General features: G+C 62.4%; 4 protein-coding genes across 4 annotated transcripts; 3 read left to right on the forward strand and 1 right to left on the reverse strand.

The window, feature by feature from the left end:
- Positions 1–1,029: 1,029 nt before the first annotated feature.
- VTJ83DRAFT_1118 (uncharacterized protein) lies at positions 1,030–1,818 on the forward strand (the record flags this gene model as incomplete). Its single annotated transcript, XM_071007242.1, has 1 exon — positions 1,030–1,818. The coding sequence occupies one exon, from the start codon at positions 1,030–1,032 to the stop codon at positions 1,816–1,818; it is 789 nt and encodes a 262-aa protein (XP_070870471.1).
- Positions 1,819–4,524: 2,706 nt separating this feature from the next.
- VTJ83DRAFT_1119 (uncharacterized protein) lies at positions 4,525–7,122 on the forward strand (the record flags this gene model as incomplete). Its single annotated transcript, XM_071007243.1, has 1 exon — positions 4,525–7,122. One exon carries the CDS (start codon positions 4,525–4,527, stop codon positions 7,120–7,122), a length of 2,598 nt encoding a protein of 865 aa, XP_070870472.1.
- Positions 7,123–7,917: 795 nt separating this feature from the next.
- VTJ83DRAFT_1120 (uncharacterized protein) lies at positions 7,918–10,125 on the forward strand (the record flags this gene model as incomplete). Its single annotated transcript, XM_071007245.1, has 1 exon — positions 7,918–10,125. One exon carries the CDS (start codon positions 7,918–7,920, stop codon positions 10,123–10,125), a length of 2,208 nt encoding a protein of 735 aa, XP_070870473.1.
- A 1,000-nt stretch (positions 10,126–11,125) lies between these two features.
- Positions 11,126–13,308, reverse strand: VTJ83DRAFT_1121 (uncharacterized protein; the record flags this gene model as incomplete). Its single annotated transcript, XM_071007246.1, has 3 exons — positions 11,126–12,435; positions 12,505–12,799; positions 12,859–13,308. The coding sequence occupies 3 exons, from the start codon at positions 13,306–13,308 to the stop codon at positions 11,126–11,128; spliced, it is 2,055 nt and encodes a 684-aa protein (XP_070870474.1).
- Positions 13,309–15,118: the final 1,810 nt, after the last annotated feature.

Raw genomic sequence — 15,118 nt, forward strand, 5'->3', positions numbered from 1 at the left:
TGACTTGAGCCGGAGGGGAACGTCCGAACTGCTTTACGGAATGCCATGCTAATTCACAGTACAGCCTAGAACATGGGATTCTTCTTCTCTCGAGAATGAGAATGGGGAAAACGCAAAGCCCCCATCTTCTCTTGGAACCAATCTCGGTGCCATGAGCCTGAACGTGGATCCTTGCCAGCCATGACGCATATTCTGTTTGTTTCTTTTTTGGTCTTTTTGATGCCTGGGTGAAAGGTCCCGAGACAGCGGTTTCGAGTCTCCACATAGGTACGTATGCTCATCATGGGCATGGGAGGGGAATGACGTCCAACACAAACCGAGAGAGAGAAAAGGAAATAAGAACGGCGGATCGGTGGCGTTCCAACGGGTTTCTTTCCTGCGGAAGCAGCCGAGAGGAGAGAGGGCGTTTCTCGAAGCACACCGTAAGATTTCCCCGCCTCCCCCACAGCCTTGCTCGTTATCGATAACTAGCCATCTACTGCATAGCAAGGGGATTCCAACGAAATTTACTGTGTACTGTGTAGCTTCCAGATCCTACCCCTCCACATCCACCCCCTCCAATCATGCTCGGTCCACCCCGCCAAACAGCCGTCTTCCAAGAAATCTGAAAGACGCTCCCGTTAAAACCAACAAGGCTTGACCAATCCCTCCAACCATTCCCTTCTTCCACCATCATCTCTCTAGAAAGCGTAAGTACCCCCCCTCTTTTTTTTTTTCCCCTCCAAACCTCAGGCCTTTCCCCTCAGCCAGGGCCGGCTGCCAACTCTTCAACTCTTCGTTCGCTGGGGGGCCCATTTGGTTACATCCAAAGCCAAACACATGTGTCCTTGCCCATCGATAGATACGGCGGTGCCGCACCAGCTCACACACTCAATCTTCCTAACTGACCCGAGCGTTCAGGCCTCTGATCGCACCTCCGTCACGCACCGGCAGGCTTAGACCGGCAAACCCATTGACCCAACTCGTCGCCTTTCCCGCGCCAACGACCCAACCTCACATCCCCCGCCACAGCCACAGCCACAGCCCACCATGACGAAGCAGCCTTCTCTCTACGCCTTCCCCACCGTCAACGACCTCGCGTCGGCCCTCCGCGCCTACGTGATCCACTGCCAGGAAGCCGGCCTGGCGCGCCACGGCGTCTTCAAGGTGGCCGTGTCGGGCGGGTCGCTGCCCAAGACGCTCGCCCAGGCGCTGCTGCCCCCGCCTGCCTCCGAGGCCGACACGGTCAAGTGGGACCGCTGGGAGATCTTCTTCGCCGACGAGCGCGCCGTGCCCCTCGACCACCCGGACTCCAACTACGGCCTGCTCAAGGCCGAGCTGCTCGACAAGCTCCCCGCCGAGGCGGGCCAGCCCACGGTGCACCCCATCGACGTCGAGGTGCTGGACGACACGCAGGAGCTGGCGGACCGGTACGAGCAGGCGCTGGTCAAGAGCTTCGCGGGGCGGGACTCGGTGCGCCTGCCCATCTTCGACCTGCTGCTCCTCGGCTGCGGCCCGGACGGCCACACGTGCTCGCTCTTCCCCGGCCACGAGCTGCTCCGCGAGACCACCGCCTGGGTCGCGCCCATCGAGGACTCGCCCAAGCCGCCCCCGCGCCGCGTCACCCTGACCCTGCCCGTCGTCAACCACGCCGTTCGCGTCGCCTTTGTGGCGACGGGCGGCAGCAAGGCCGAGGTCATGAAGCGCATCTTTGACGCCGACGGCGACGGCCTGCCCTGCGCCCTGGTCAACGAGGGGACGGGCGAGCGGTGCAGCTGGTTTGTGGACAATGACGCCGTCGTGGGCGTTGGGTATCCGCGGAGGCCTTTTAACCTTTGAGAAGGTCAAGGGTTAAGACAAGGTGGGGGTTGAGGTGAGTTTGTTTGCTTGGTTGGTTGGTTGGTGGAAGGGAAGAGCACGGCATGGATATGGATGGATGAAATGGAATGGATGGATGGATGGATGGATTTTCTTTGCGTTGCTTTGCCGTGGATGATGACCATGACGACGAGAGTCATGATGATGGATGGGATCAATGGGATCCGTGGAGAGTCTCTTCTGACATGCGTTTATGAGGAGCATTCGTTTACTATGGTGTGTGTGTATGTGTGTGTGCGTGTGTGTGTGCGTGTGTGTGTGCGTGTGTGTGCGCGCGCGTGTACGTGGGCGTGGCACTATCGATATCCCCCATTGTTTTCATTGCCTGCGTTCCTTTCTAAGGTAGACGTGGAGAAGAAGGCTAGAGTTGTTTGCGTGCGCGCGGGCGAGGGAGAGAGAGAGCGAGAGAGCGAGATAGAGTCGGGCAGTCAAACAGACAGACAGGCTACTATAAGCGTTTTAAGGCAGAGCGGCCGAATCTGCGGTCCCGGCTTGACGAGCCTGCCTTTTGCCAAAGTTCTTTTCCTTTCATTGACTGTATGTTTTCTGTGTGTCTCATGCTGCACGAGAGGCACCCGGTGATGGATGACGCCTGGCCGTATCAAGGCTCCAAGATGGCCTGGTTGGCCCAAGACGAAACATCATCTCGGTCGTTCCTCGGGTACCTAGGTAGGTAGGTTGAGGTGGTCTATGACGTAACGACGGGTCCTTCGAGTCTGATCACGGCCCCCTTTCTTCGTTACCAGGCTTCCAAGCCCATCTCGGACCACAGCAATAAGCCACAATGGGTCCTTGGAACATGTCATGAGCCACTCCCAACCCATCCAAGAACAACGGCAAGTTTGGCTCGGAAAATGACTTTGATCGCGGAAGCCTGCCCCGGAGGACCTAGCCTTGGGAAACTTCCCACATCACTCAGGTCGACAGCCAAGCAGACGCCGCGGGGCATCTCGCAGGGCAGGGCAGTAACTATTACTTGGTACTAGTATATAGCAGGTACCGAAGATGCCGTGTTCAGGAACAAAATGAAGGTTCCCAATAGGTAATTTCATTGTTGCACAAACGGAGATGCGAGAGCGGTTCGGAGATGGCACCCCTCCTGTTTGGCTGCCTCCATCTCACTGCTTCTGAGTTTGGAGGGGGGGGGGGGGGCTTGGGTTGGGTTGATGCAGGTCCACAAAGTCCGGAGGGCTGCAGCGTTGCATCGGGGGTGATCAGGGAACCCGGAACCAGCGGGGGTTCTTGTCGATCGCGGGTGCCTCGTGCTTCATGAGCGACTGAAAAAGCGGAAGTAGGGGTGGACTGGTGGATCTCTCTCTTTTTTTTTTTTTTTTTTCTTTCAATTTCGCATCTTCCCGCCCACGGTTGGTGTTTTTTATTGGTGAGGCAATCACGGTCCGTCCAACCTTGGAACGGGACAGAAAGCGCCAATTGATGGACGGACGGAAGAAAGGAAGGAAGGGCGGGAAAATGGTTATATTTTTTTCTCGCTGGCTGCCTAGCAGAAGGAATGGAAGGAAGTTGGCTTGGGCATGGGGCGGGAGGCATCCACGACTGGAAGGGGAAAAAAACAGAGCAAGAAGAAACCCTTTTTCTTATCATCCATCTCCTGAATCAGCAATCCTTGCCCCGGAACCTGTCGAATCTGTCTCAACCCTGAAGATCTCTTCCACAAGACGCTAAGGCTTCGCGATCAAGATCTTGGTTCCTGCAGGCCGAGCCCAGACCCCGGCCGCTAGTGTCTTGTGTAGGGCATCAACGACGGTTAGCCTTCTGAGATGGTTACGACTTGGGACGCTGCAGCCTCAACGACAACGAAGCTACGGGCAACATTCCGTCGCTCGTTTCTCGAAATCCGAGCCATGAGCACAAGCGCCTGGCAACGCAAACTGCGAGAGGCCCGTCATCGTCACGGTGCATGGGATGATTGGGTGGAAAGCAACCTTCCCTCCCCCTCCCCAAAATAGCAGTAGCTGGCCCGTCCATTGAAGACCCGAGGAATCGCGCTGAACCACGCTTCCCCACGCCGAGCCGGCCCCTGGCGGCCCTCAGCTGCTGACGGGGTTGGTCTGACGGGATGCCCCTTGTCATTAAAGTCGGCTCTTGGCTGCCCGTCAACCACTTCGACGTTTCAGCCCAGACTTGGCCTAGGACTGGGAACCGTTGCTTAATTCGACACCGGTTGGGGGAGAGGGGCGGCATTGTCGGCCGCACCATGGATGGGTGCCCCAAATAAGCCGGCGGGCGCCTGGTCGGCCCGGCATGTGGTTTGCGCCCTCGTCCATGGATCAAGAATCCATTTTTTGTCACCTAGAATCCTCCTGCTGCTTCATCCGAACCTCTTCGGCCTGCTCCCCTTCTTCACCTCTCACGCCGTGCGGCGCATCCACGGACGGCATTCTCACCACTGAAACGCGGGCCAGTCCCGCTGCATGGCGCTGCGAAGCCGGTAGCCAAGGCCAACCGGGATATTTGGCCGATCAAGGCCGTCGTTGTGCGACATAGGGTGTGCGCCTGCGACACAGGTCTCGAGACGAGATAACGACGAACAGGACCTCTGCCGGCTTCCCAACGCCGCACCGCAGCCGGCCGTGCCAGAGCTGCCACCGGCGAGACCCACGCTCTAGCGATCCCTTGTCTAGGTTTCCGGAACCGGCAGCACTCACGATGCCAGCCTTGACCATGCTGAAGCCCCCCAAGTCGGGAGGGCGCTCGCGCTTTTCCAAGGCCCTCCCGCCGCCCCCTACCCTGCCGACCTTTGAGTTCGAGTCGCAGCTTGATGCCTCGCCGCTGATGCCTCTCGATCTCAACAAGGAGCTGCCTCGGCGAGAGCCAGAGGCCTCGCTCCCTCCTCCGCCTCCGAAGACCACCATGACGACGCCTACGATACCTAAACCGCTGGACTCGCCGCTGCCGCCGGTGCCGACTGCGGCCTCGAAGCCGGCCGGCTCGTCGCTGATGAGCATCCCACGACGGCCCGTTGCAGGCCCCGTGAGTCCCCCGCCGACTCTGGTGGTGCCAGCTACGCCGGCACGCTCCGCCACCGACGCGGAGGCCTCGCCTGTTGGATCTATCTCGGACTTGTTGTCTGCCTACTCTGACAACTTTCCTGACTCGCCACATTCGTCGCAGCCGGACCCAACAAAGGATGCTACGGGCTCCAGGAGCGCTTACGCCCTTGTGTCACCGAACGTGAATGCGAATGCTCAGGGGAGCCTCGCACAGCCCACGCCTTACACGAATGGCACGTCCACGTGGTTATCCGGCCAAAAGAGTGCGCAGGCTCAAGACGTGCCGCCGCCGCCGCCTCCGCTCAAAGATGCGCAGAGGATACCCCCGTCCCGGAGCCCAGCAGATCCATCAGCCCCGTCTCCAGCACCCGTCTCACAGCAGGCGTCCCTGGCCTCGGTAGGGCACCCGAAAAACCCTTCTCTCCAACAGCATGAAGAGCTTTGGAAGCGCAGAGTGTCAAAAACAGACAAGAGCGTGGTAGTTCCGAGCCTGAAGTTGCCGTCAAGTCATGGCTCTACCGCGGCGTCAGCACAGAACACATTGCAAAGCGAATCGAGCAGTCTTGCGCCTGACAGCCTCTCGCGCCCTCCACGCATCAATCCCCCGGCCTCGGCGTCATTATCCGCCGGACACACCGCGGTAACCCCCAGAACCGCACCGCGCACTCCGGGCGTCGGCCTACCTGGAAGAAACATCCGACCCGCCCTAGCATCAGCAACACCAGCCGAGCTGAAAGCGCCGGCAGAAGACGCCGTTATGGGTCACGAGGCGTCCAAGATGAAGGAAAAGCCAGAAGCGGCGAATAACAAGGGCCTCCAAGCCAGGGCAGAGGCCGCGCCGTCAGCCGTTGTTTCTCCAGCGGTTGCTCCGTTGCCGGCCCCGGCACCGGTGCCGCCACCCGCCGTGTCTCCACTCTCGGCGAGGCGAGCTCCGACCCCTGAGGACTCCACGAAGAAGCAAGAGGCAACGGTGTCGCCAATATCTACAGCATCATCAGAACAGGCCGGAAACCCGAAGACTCTCGAGAGAAAGCCTGTCGGAGTTTCTAGCGGACAGCCGCAGAACATCATGAGCAACCCGGCTGAGAGTCCGGCACCGGCCGTCGCGGCCCCGAGCCCGATCGGCGGCAATCCCACTCCCGGTTTGGCGTCTATCACTCCCGCGGGTCACCTGGCGCCCATCAAGACGGCCCAGAACCTCGCCCCCATCAGCACAGGGCCGGGCGTACGGAGCCCGATGGGCTTGCCCACATCCCCGCGGCCGGGGCGAAGCCCAAACCCGCCCTCTCAGGGCGATTCGCAGCCAGTGCCCGGGTCGAATGATGGGCCCCGTCCATCGCAACCCCTCGCAGAGCCTCGCAAGGCTGAGCAGCAGCAGCAGCAGCAGCAGCAGCAACAGCAGCAACAACAGCCGCAACAGCCAGCACCCCGGCCGTCGCAAGTCTCCCCCGCCAGCCAAGGCCCGGCTCAGAGCCTAACCGGCGGATATCCTGGGCAGTATCGCGCCTACTCACCAGCTCCCGACGCCACCGCCAACAACAATAGCCAAGCTGCAGGCCCGACGCAAAAGCAATACCGGGCGTACGTTCCTCCCCCGCCGCCGAACACGACAAGCCAGCAGAACCAACAGGACGCCGTCGGCGGTGCCCTCAAGGATCCTCAGCCCAGCTCCGGTTCCCCCACCAGCAACCCCGTCGACCAGTCGTCTCTCCACCGGGACTCGCTGCCCGGGAACCCGAGCTCGGGGGAATCCGTTGTTACTACCACGCGGTCCTCCGCTGCCACCACACCCCCTACAGCTGCCACCACGCCTGAGCCGGCCGCGGGCTCTGAAGAGCCCGAGCTCACCGACAACCCCGGTGCAGCTCTCTTCCCTCGTGGCTGGTCCGCCACTACTACTATGCCCAATCCTCGCCCTGGCGCAGGTGCTCCAATGACGTCGCTCGACGGCCTCCCCTCCTACCCTCCGCTCCCACCTCCGCCGATTACAGACCGCCACCGCCGCTGCCTCACCCGCCACAGGATTATGACGCCCAACAACCCGCAGCGTGTCAACCCCCGCGGCTGCGCCACGTGCGGGTTTGCGGACCGCGTTGGCGGTGCGTGGGTTTGCAGCGCGTGCAGTCTGGCGGTTTGCAGCGAGTGCGCTGGGAGGTTGAAGGAGCTGAGGGGGGACTTGGACGGACTGCTCAAAGAGGTTGGGGCGGGGAAGGCGGCGGGGGCGGCCGTCAAAGACGCTGGGTCAAGTAGGTAGTGATGGGGGGGGGGGGGGGGGGAGGTTAAGGGCAGAGGGGTCGAGGGATTGAGGGGACGTATAGCTTTGGCCTTCTTGGTCCCTTTCTTTTTTCGATGTTTTATATTTTCCTGGTTTTGGTTTCCATTTTCTTGCTCCCTTGGAAAGGAGAGCCAAGGGCAGGGCGGGTAACGAAGGACTGGAGGGCTATGGTCCTGATATGATGATGCTGACGGCGAGAGCGCCGAGCTATGGGCTATCTACATATTTTCTGGATGAATGCGCGAAAGGAAGGGTCTCGTCTTGATGTCACCTCTTGGATGGGGATCGTTTGGGAATACCTACTGGTGGGGATTTCCGCCTTGCCATGTAGGAAGATCAGAAACCAGCGAAAGGGCTGACGCAACCCTCTTGGAGGAGGAAACGGTGTTGATCTGGTGATGGATACCCTTGATTGGATGTTGGTGTTTTGGATGGAACAAGCTGTACGCAGTATTTATGGGGGATTGGTCCAATGTGCATAAGGACGGGTCTGCGACGGTGAGGCTCACTTACAAATGCAACAATCGAGGATCCCGTGTCATTCGGCATGGCCGTCTCCATTTTTTGAAACTGCTGGCAGCATGTGTTTGGGTCGTCAGCTGGGGCCAAGAGCGCCCTGTTATGTTTGGTTACCGGGGTCGTTTGGCGGTGTCAGCCCCAAAACAATGCGACTCGGCGACGGCAGCCGAGTCCAATGCTTCCCAACTTCGTTCAACCCACTGCAACACATCGCCAACCGACCCGACCTGACCGAGTCGACGCACCATCGACTCAATGCCGTCGGCGACACCAAGCAGCGCACTGCCGCGCTCTCGCTCGCTGCGAACGCCCTCGACAAAGCCCGAAACCCCGATCACCCGAGACCGCCGCAATGCTTCTCCGTCCAGGCTGTCCGCTCCCTCCACCAAGAGCCGTACCGGTTCTAGCACCACTCCAGTTCGTCATACGAGGAGCGCTACAGTCAGCGCAGCCGAGCCATCCAATGGCACCCCCGGCCGTTCGCTGTTAGGAGTCTTCTCGCGCAACTCAACCGCCTCGGCGACCAAACCGCGCGATGCCAAAGAGAGCTCCTCGGCCGCCGCCGCCGCCGACGCCGCTGCTCAGCCACGTCTCACCCGCGCCTCGTCCCTCCGTCACCCGACCGGCTCATCCCGCACGGCTACGCCGGGCACCCCCGCCCCGGCAACGGCGACACCACGACCCACGGCCTCCTCCGGGATCCCTTCGTCCCGTCGCACCATCTCACGAGAGACGGACAGATCCTCGACTCCCGTGGCCGCCGCGGCAAAGGCGCGCCATCTCCGCGCCAAGTCGTCCGTCACGGGCCTCTCCTCGGCGACGACCTTGCGCCCGCCGTCCCAGTCCTCTACGGCCAGCTCATCCACCACGGCGACCACCACCACGACGGCCACGACGGCACGCTCCCGCCCGCCCCTGTCCAGCCACAGCCGTCGCCCGGTGTCGATCGCCGGCCTCCCCAGCATATCCACCCCTCGTTCTGCGACACCGACAATCACCCCGACGACGACAAAGATCACGACAGCGACGACGGCGGGACACCGCCGCATCTCCTCACAGGCCACTCCCTCCAGAGCACCGCCATCCCCCGTTCAAGCTAGATCCTATCACAAGGACAGGGAGAGGGAGCGGGAGCGGGAGCGGGAGCGGGAGAGAGACAGAGATCGAGAAAGGGATAGGGATAGAGACAGAGAACGAGACAGGGAAAGGGACAGGGACAGGGAGAAGGTCAGGGACAGGGAGAGGGAAAGAGACAGGGACAGAGAACGGGAGAGAGAGAGAGAACGAGAGAGGGACAAAGAACGGGAGAGAGACAGAGAGAGAGATAGAGATAGGGACAGGAATCGAGACAGGGATCGAGACAGGGAGAGGGATAGAGACAGAGACAGGGACAGAGAGAAGGATAGAGATCGGGAGAGGGACAGAGACAGGGACAGAGACAGGAGGAGGGAGAGAGAAGCCCCCGCCAAATCCTCCCTGAGCAGCCACCAACCACCACCCTACACGCCTCTCAAGCCTCCCGCTCCCAAGGCGCTCGCCTCCCAGCTTCTCGCTTCTCCCTCCCCCTCCAAGCACCCGGCCAGCGTCGCCCTCCCCGCCGACACCGCCCGGCTGCAGACCGAGCTCCTGCAGCTCCACCTCCTGCACCGCAGCGCCGGCATCGCCCGCGCCCAGTGGGACGCGAGCGCGCGCGCCGCGCTGGAGGCCAAGTTCCGCGCCGCCAGGAAGCTGGACGGGCAGGTTTGCGAGGAGGAATCGCAGGTGGTGGAGACGCGCGGGATCTGGGCGTTGTGGAGCGCGCTGGCGGACCCGAAAGCGGGCGGCGGCGGCGGGGAGCTGGACCACGAGAAGGTGGCCATGCTGGACAGCGTGGTGTCCGGGCTGTGGGCGCTCGTCGGCGAGCCCGGGGGCAAGTACGCGCGGCTGGTGGCCGGGTTCGAGCAGTGGGCCCGGACGGTGGAGGGGGTGGTGACGGCGCGGAGGAGGGGAGGAGACGTCCTCGAGGGCGGCGGGACGCGGGGCGCCGGGCCCGACGAGCTCTTCCTCCCCCCGCTTCCGCAGGCCTGGCGGGACGAGGCCGCCGTCACGGCCCGGCGGCTGGACGGCTGGCGGAGGGAGCTCGGGGCGCTGGGGGACGCGCCGCCCGAGCTACCGCCGGCGTCGTCGACGGCCGCAGCAGCCGACGCAGCGACCGCCCAGCCCCCCCCGCTCGCCCGCATCCTTGCCGCCTGCCGCGCCCTCGTCCACGGCATGCTCGCCGAGCTGGACGAGATGGATCGCGTCGAGAGGGCCGCCGCCGCCGACGAGATGCGCTGGGTGAGGGAGATGAACCGGCGTTTGGCCGCCGAGGAGGAGTCGTCGTCGTTGTCGTCGTCGTCTTCCTCGCGCCGGGATAGCTTGTCGGGGAGTCGTCGCGCGAGCGCGGAGGGGAAGAAGGCGGGCGCCATCTGGCGCGGGTTTTGATTGTGAGAGGCTGGAAGAGAAGTGAGGCGCTTGGTGAGCGGGTGTAGCATTCTAGGTCGCATGATGCGATGTCTCTGGTTCGGCGAAGAAGAAGGAGGGCGGCCATTTCTTTTTTTTTTTTTTTTTTTTTTTTCTAGACTTCGGAGCTCGGGGAGGAGGATACACGCGGCATGAAACGTGCACCGAAGGGCAAACAGAGGCTGGTTTGAGGGAGATGAACGACGATCGGTTATGCCCGAGGAGGAACGAAGCTGCCGGACCGGGGACATAGTATGCTCGCACGACTGAACCTCTAGAGTCAATGACAACTATGCCATCATCATCATCATCACCACCACCACCACCACCACCACCGTGTCCATGTATTTTTTGGAGCCGTCTCGGAGAGCCTCAGCAATCCCATCGCCATGGATGTGGATGGGAGGAAACACCGCATTGAAATCATCATCATTTGGGATATCGTCGTTTAAGGACAACTATGCTAGTGAGAGACACATACCCATACCCAGCGGTCTCTACCCGGGCGGCGAAACACCGGCCGCGTATCAAAACCCCAAGCCTAGACAGACATGTCCGGAGCTGCCATGACAAGGGCAGCTCATCCCTTCCCTCTCGCCGTGTCGTTTCATGCCGTGCAAGAATCACGCCACCTCGCCTGCACCCAGGTTCTACCCCTTCCGCTGCGATGCCGGTTTCCCCCCAGGAAGAAGAACGCCGGGGCCCTGGGCCCAAGGGCCAGAGGCCAGAGGCACGCGGAAATGAAGGAAGGGAAACAGGCGGGACACGAAAAGGAGAAGAACCCATTGAGAGCGGAGAAAAAGAAAATAGGAAAACGTCCTGCTGCTATATGAGAGCCGGAGGTACAGGTATCGACATCAAACAGGTTGAGCAAAAGAGAAATCATTTACAGAAAAGCAACCCATTCCCCTACCACGCCCAAACACCTCTCTCCTCCAACCGTTTCTAGAAAGCCCCGGCCCGCCCATTCGTGCTCCGTCGATTACGGGGGCGGCAGCGACGGATAGTTGACCCGATCGCGCCCAACGCCGCGGTCCTGAACGGCATGCAGCATGGGATCGATACGGCTGTTGTCCACAGCACTGCCACTGTTGCTGCTGCTGCTGCTGCTGCTGTTGTTGTTGTTGATGCTCTCGCTGCTCGCGGCAGACACGGGCTCCTCGTAGTCCTGGCGCTCGAGACGCTGGCGCACGTAGCCGCGCAGGTACTCGATCACGCGCATGTTCTGCACCCAGTCGTCGTAGGTCTCCGTATCATTTCCCGCCTCGGAGCCGCCGTCCGAGGGAGAGCCCACGGCGGCGGCGGCGTTGTGCTCCGAAGCCTTGGGCGTGGGAGAGCGGTCCTCGTCCGAGGGGCGAACGGGGGCGGGGACGGGCGCCGAGGCGCGCTGCAGCATGCCGCCCGACAGACGGCGCTCGCTGTGGGCGAAGGACGAGCCGAGGCCGGCGGACGACGGGAAGGGCAGGTTGGGCCGGCTCGGCAGGGTCGGGTACGAGACCGAGGTGGAGCTGTGGCGCGAGGTGGGAGACAAGCCCGAGGACGAGGTGGTGGGGGAGCCGCCCGAGGTGTACGACATGGCGCTCGACGGCGGCGTAACGGCCGGGGTGCCGCCGTTGGAGTGGGTCGAGGTGCTGATGGGCGACATGACCTGGGCCGCCGAGACGGCGGCCGCGTAGGCGCCGTCGACCGAGGGGCGCTGGCCGTAGGGAGCCGAGGCGGCGGTCGGCGAGCCGCGCATGTCGACCTGCGGGTAGTGCTGGGTCTTGGGCGAGCCGGTGCTGTTGACGTAGATGGTCTCCTGCATCTGCTCCAGCATGTAGTCGATCTGCTGCAGATCCTCCTTGGTGCGCAGGTTCGGCATGGGAGGCAGCGAGTAGTGCTGGGTCAGCGGGCCGGCGCCGCCGCTGGCCAGCGTGTGCGGGGCCTGGGGCATGTACTCGGTGGCCAGGCCGCCGCCGGCGTGGAAGCTGACGGCCGAGTGAATGGGCATCAGCGAGCGGCCGATCTGGGAGTAGGAGCGGGGGTCGATCTGGGAGCGCTTCACGTTGCCGAACCACTCGTTGAGGCTCTCCATGTCACGCCGGCGGTCGGTGGCGAAGGTGGCACCACCAGCCGCCTGGTTTCCCATGTAGTCGGGGCGCGGGCCGCCCATCGGGGGCTGCTGCTGCTGGTAGTACATGGGGGCGTACGCGGGCTGCGGCTGAGGGGCGGCGTAGTAGCCGGCCGGGCCCTGATGGAAGGCGGCGCCGGCCCCGCGCATCTGGGCGTTGGGATCGTAGAAGCCGGTGGGGGCTGCGGCGGTTGTGCGTGTTAGTAGCGCCTCGAGATCCTCGAATGGCCGAGGAAGAAATGAGGACTTACCCCTCGGGCCAGGCGGCGGGCGGTAGAGACCGCTGGCCTGGGGATCGTGGTGGGCGCGGGCCGCGATCGCATTCGGGTCGTCGGCATGGGTCTTGATGTGCTTCTTGAGATCCTGAGGACGCTTGAAGGACTTGCCGCAGTTGTCGCACTTGTGAGGCTTGAGCGGGACGTGGACGCGGATGTGCGACGTGATGTGGTCGCGCTTGACGGTCGTGGTCCGGCAGTTGTTCCACTGGCAGGTGAGCTGGAGGTTGTTGGTGCTCTTGCGACCAACGTGCCGCTCGCAAAGATGCTCCTGAGGACGTGGGTCAGCGTGCGCAGCCCGGGTTTCGGCTCGATGGCCAGATCACTTACGTAGAGGGCCTCGGCCGAGGTGAAAGATTCGCGGCACTCCTCCCAGCGGCAGATCAGGCTTTCATCCTGGCCGGCGCTCGACGTGCTGCCAGGAGCGCTGGTCGACGGAGCCGGCGTGGTGTCGGTCGAGGCGGGGACGGGGGAAGCCGACGCGCCGATGGCGGCTGCTTGGCCCTGTTGCTGTTGCTGCTGTTGCTGCTGCTGTTGCTGCTGCTGCTGCTGTTGGGCCTGCTGCTGTTGGACCTGCTGCTGGGCCTGCTGCGGGGCAGCCTGGGCGGCGGTGTTGTTGCTGTTGTTGTTGTTGTTGTTGGTGGTGGTGGTGGTGGTGGCGGCGGCGGTGTTGTTGGCGTTGTTGATGCCGGCATTGTTTCCGGCGGCGGCGTTGTCTTGGTTCGGCGTGGCCAGCGCCGGAGTCGAGGCTTGGCCGGCGTTCGGTGACAGCTCCGACATGATGGGGGAATGTGGTTCGGGGTTGCACGCCAAGCTTAGAGCGGGGGGTCGAGATGGGTGAAAGTCGGAAAAACTTCGGAGTTTTCCCCGACGCCACAATCACGTAGAAATCACGTGGTGGTGGGCTTTGTGGCTGGTGGGTGGTAAGGGTGGCTGACCAAACAAAAACCCTAGGGTCCCCCACTTTTCGCGGTCTTCTCCCAAGACTTCGCCCAGAGTTTGAATGGCTCCTTGCGGAAGGGGTGCCAAGGCCAAGAGCTCTTGGGAGGCTCGGACGGTGCAGCGCTCGGCGCAAAAAACGGGAGTGCCAAGGACGGTCGAAGAAAAGAGAAAAACAAAACGGACTGCAGCAAAGCAGACGAGGACCGACGGGAGGGCGTTGCGCGTCCACGACGTGGGCTTTTGAGGACGATTTTTTTTCTCTTTTGGCGCGCAGCGACGCAGGTGATGCAAAAGGGGGAGGACCAGATCCGCAGCCCCTCGAGCAGAACGGCGGGCCGTTCTGTCTTTATTCCGCCGCTCGCACCTCATGGCAGCAACATTGACGGAGACCTTGGCGAAGCCTTGGCACCACCTTGGCGCCACCTTGGCCTTCCCTTGGCATCCTCTTGGCGGGTGCTTGGCGGGTGCTTGGCAGTCTGGGCCCCAAGCACCAAGCGCGTCCCATTGGCCGTGGCGTGCCGTGGGGCGCCTTCATCTGAGGGCCCGGGGTCCGGCGAGGGAGGGGAGGGGGGCAACGTGGGAAGTCCGCCACTGGACCCTGCTGCGGGCCTTCCGTCGGCCTCTATGGACCTCATTTCCACAGCCTGTCGCCCTCGCCCGTGGCAGCCAGCCTCCACCACCCCCGGGCTTTGCGGCAGCTCGCCGCGCCGCATGGGGCGGGCTTGCTGGTTGCGGCATGAGCGGCCATTTGGTCGCCGGCATGTGCCAAGGATCGCCAAGACGTGCCCAGCCTCGGCATCTCTTGGCAGGACTCATGGTGACCCTGGCCCTAGACGGCAGAAGACGCACCCGAGGGGCGGCCTGGGCATTTCTGGGCAACGCGTGTGACCAAGAGACCAGGGGGCGGCCCACCGAGGCCAGGGTATGGAGAGGCATGGCGATGAGGGGAGGGGACAAAGGGTCCGTTTCCGTTTCTTTCGTGCTTTCTCCTCCGGCGTCCGAATCGGGCCCCGCCGTCTTGGTCTCACACAGGCCGAGGACTTGCTCGTGGAGTGACACAGAGCCCCGTTGTGTTGCGACAATGTGGCATGTGACGAAGAATCCCCTCTGTCGCGTCGAGCGCCGAGGTGTCGCATTTCGATTTCTCGATGCCAAGTCTGTAACTACACAGCAATCCCCAAGCCAAGAGAAAACAAGAGATCAACCTCCGCGTGCCAAGCGCTTGGCGCCCAGCCGTCGGCCGACCTCCGTTTGGCCTCCTGCCAATTAACTGTTACCGTCTCGCTGGGTCAACACAGCCCCCCTCCTCGGAGCCTCCCCTCCCCTTCTGCATTTGCTCGCGGGAAAAAAGAGTGCCAAGGCAGCGGAGAAAGGCGGCACAGGTCCCATGCCGTTCATCATCAAGACCAGAAGGTTCTTGGACACGCAGGCCAAGACGGGTTTGTGCGGGCGGGCGGGTTGCTGCGAGTCAAGCCGGGACAAGAAACGATACAACGCAAGCGGGCAGCACGTGGAATATGGAGGGAGAAACGGTCCGCTCTGGGCATCCGGGGGAGCGACAGGGTCATGGGCTTGTCTGACGTTTTTGCCCGCTTGGCAAACTTGGCGGAAACCAAGGCAGAGAACCAAGCTTTTTTTGCCGGTTGAG

Source organism: Remersonia thermophila, chromosome 1 (genome assembly GCF_042764415.1).
Source record: "Remersonia thermophila strain ATCC 22073 chromosome 1, whole genome shotgun sequence".
Taxonomy (NCBI): Eukaryota; Fungi; Ascomycota; class Sordariomycetes; order Sordariales; family Chaetomiaceae; genus Remersonia; species Remersonia thermophila.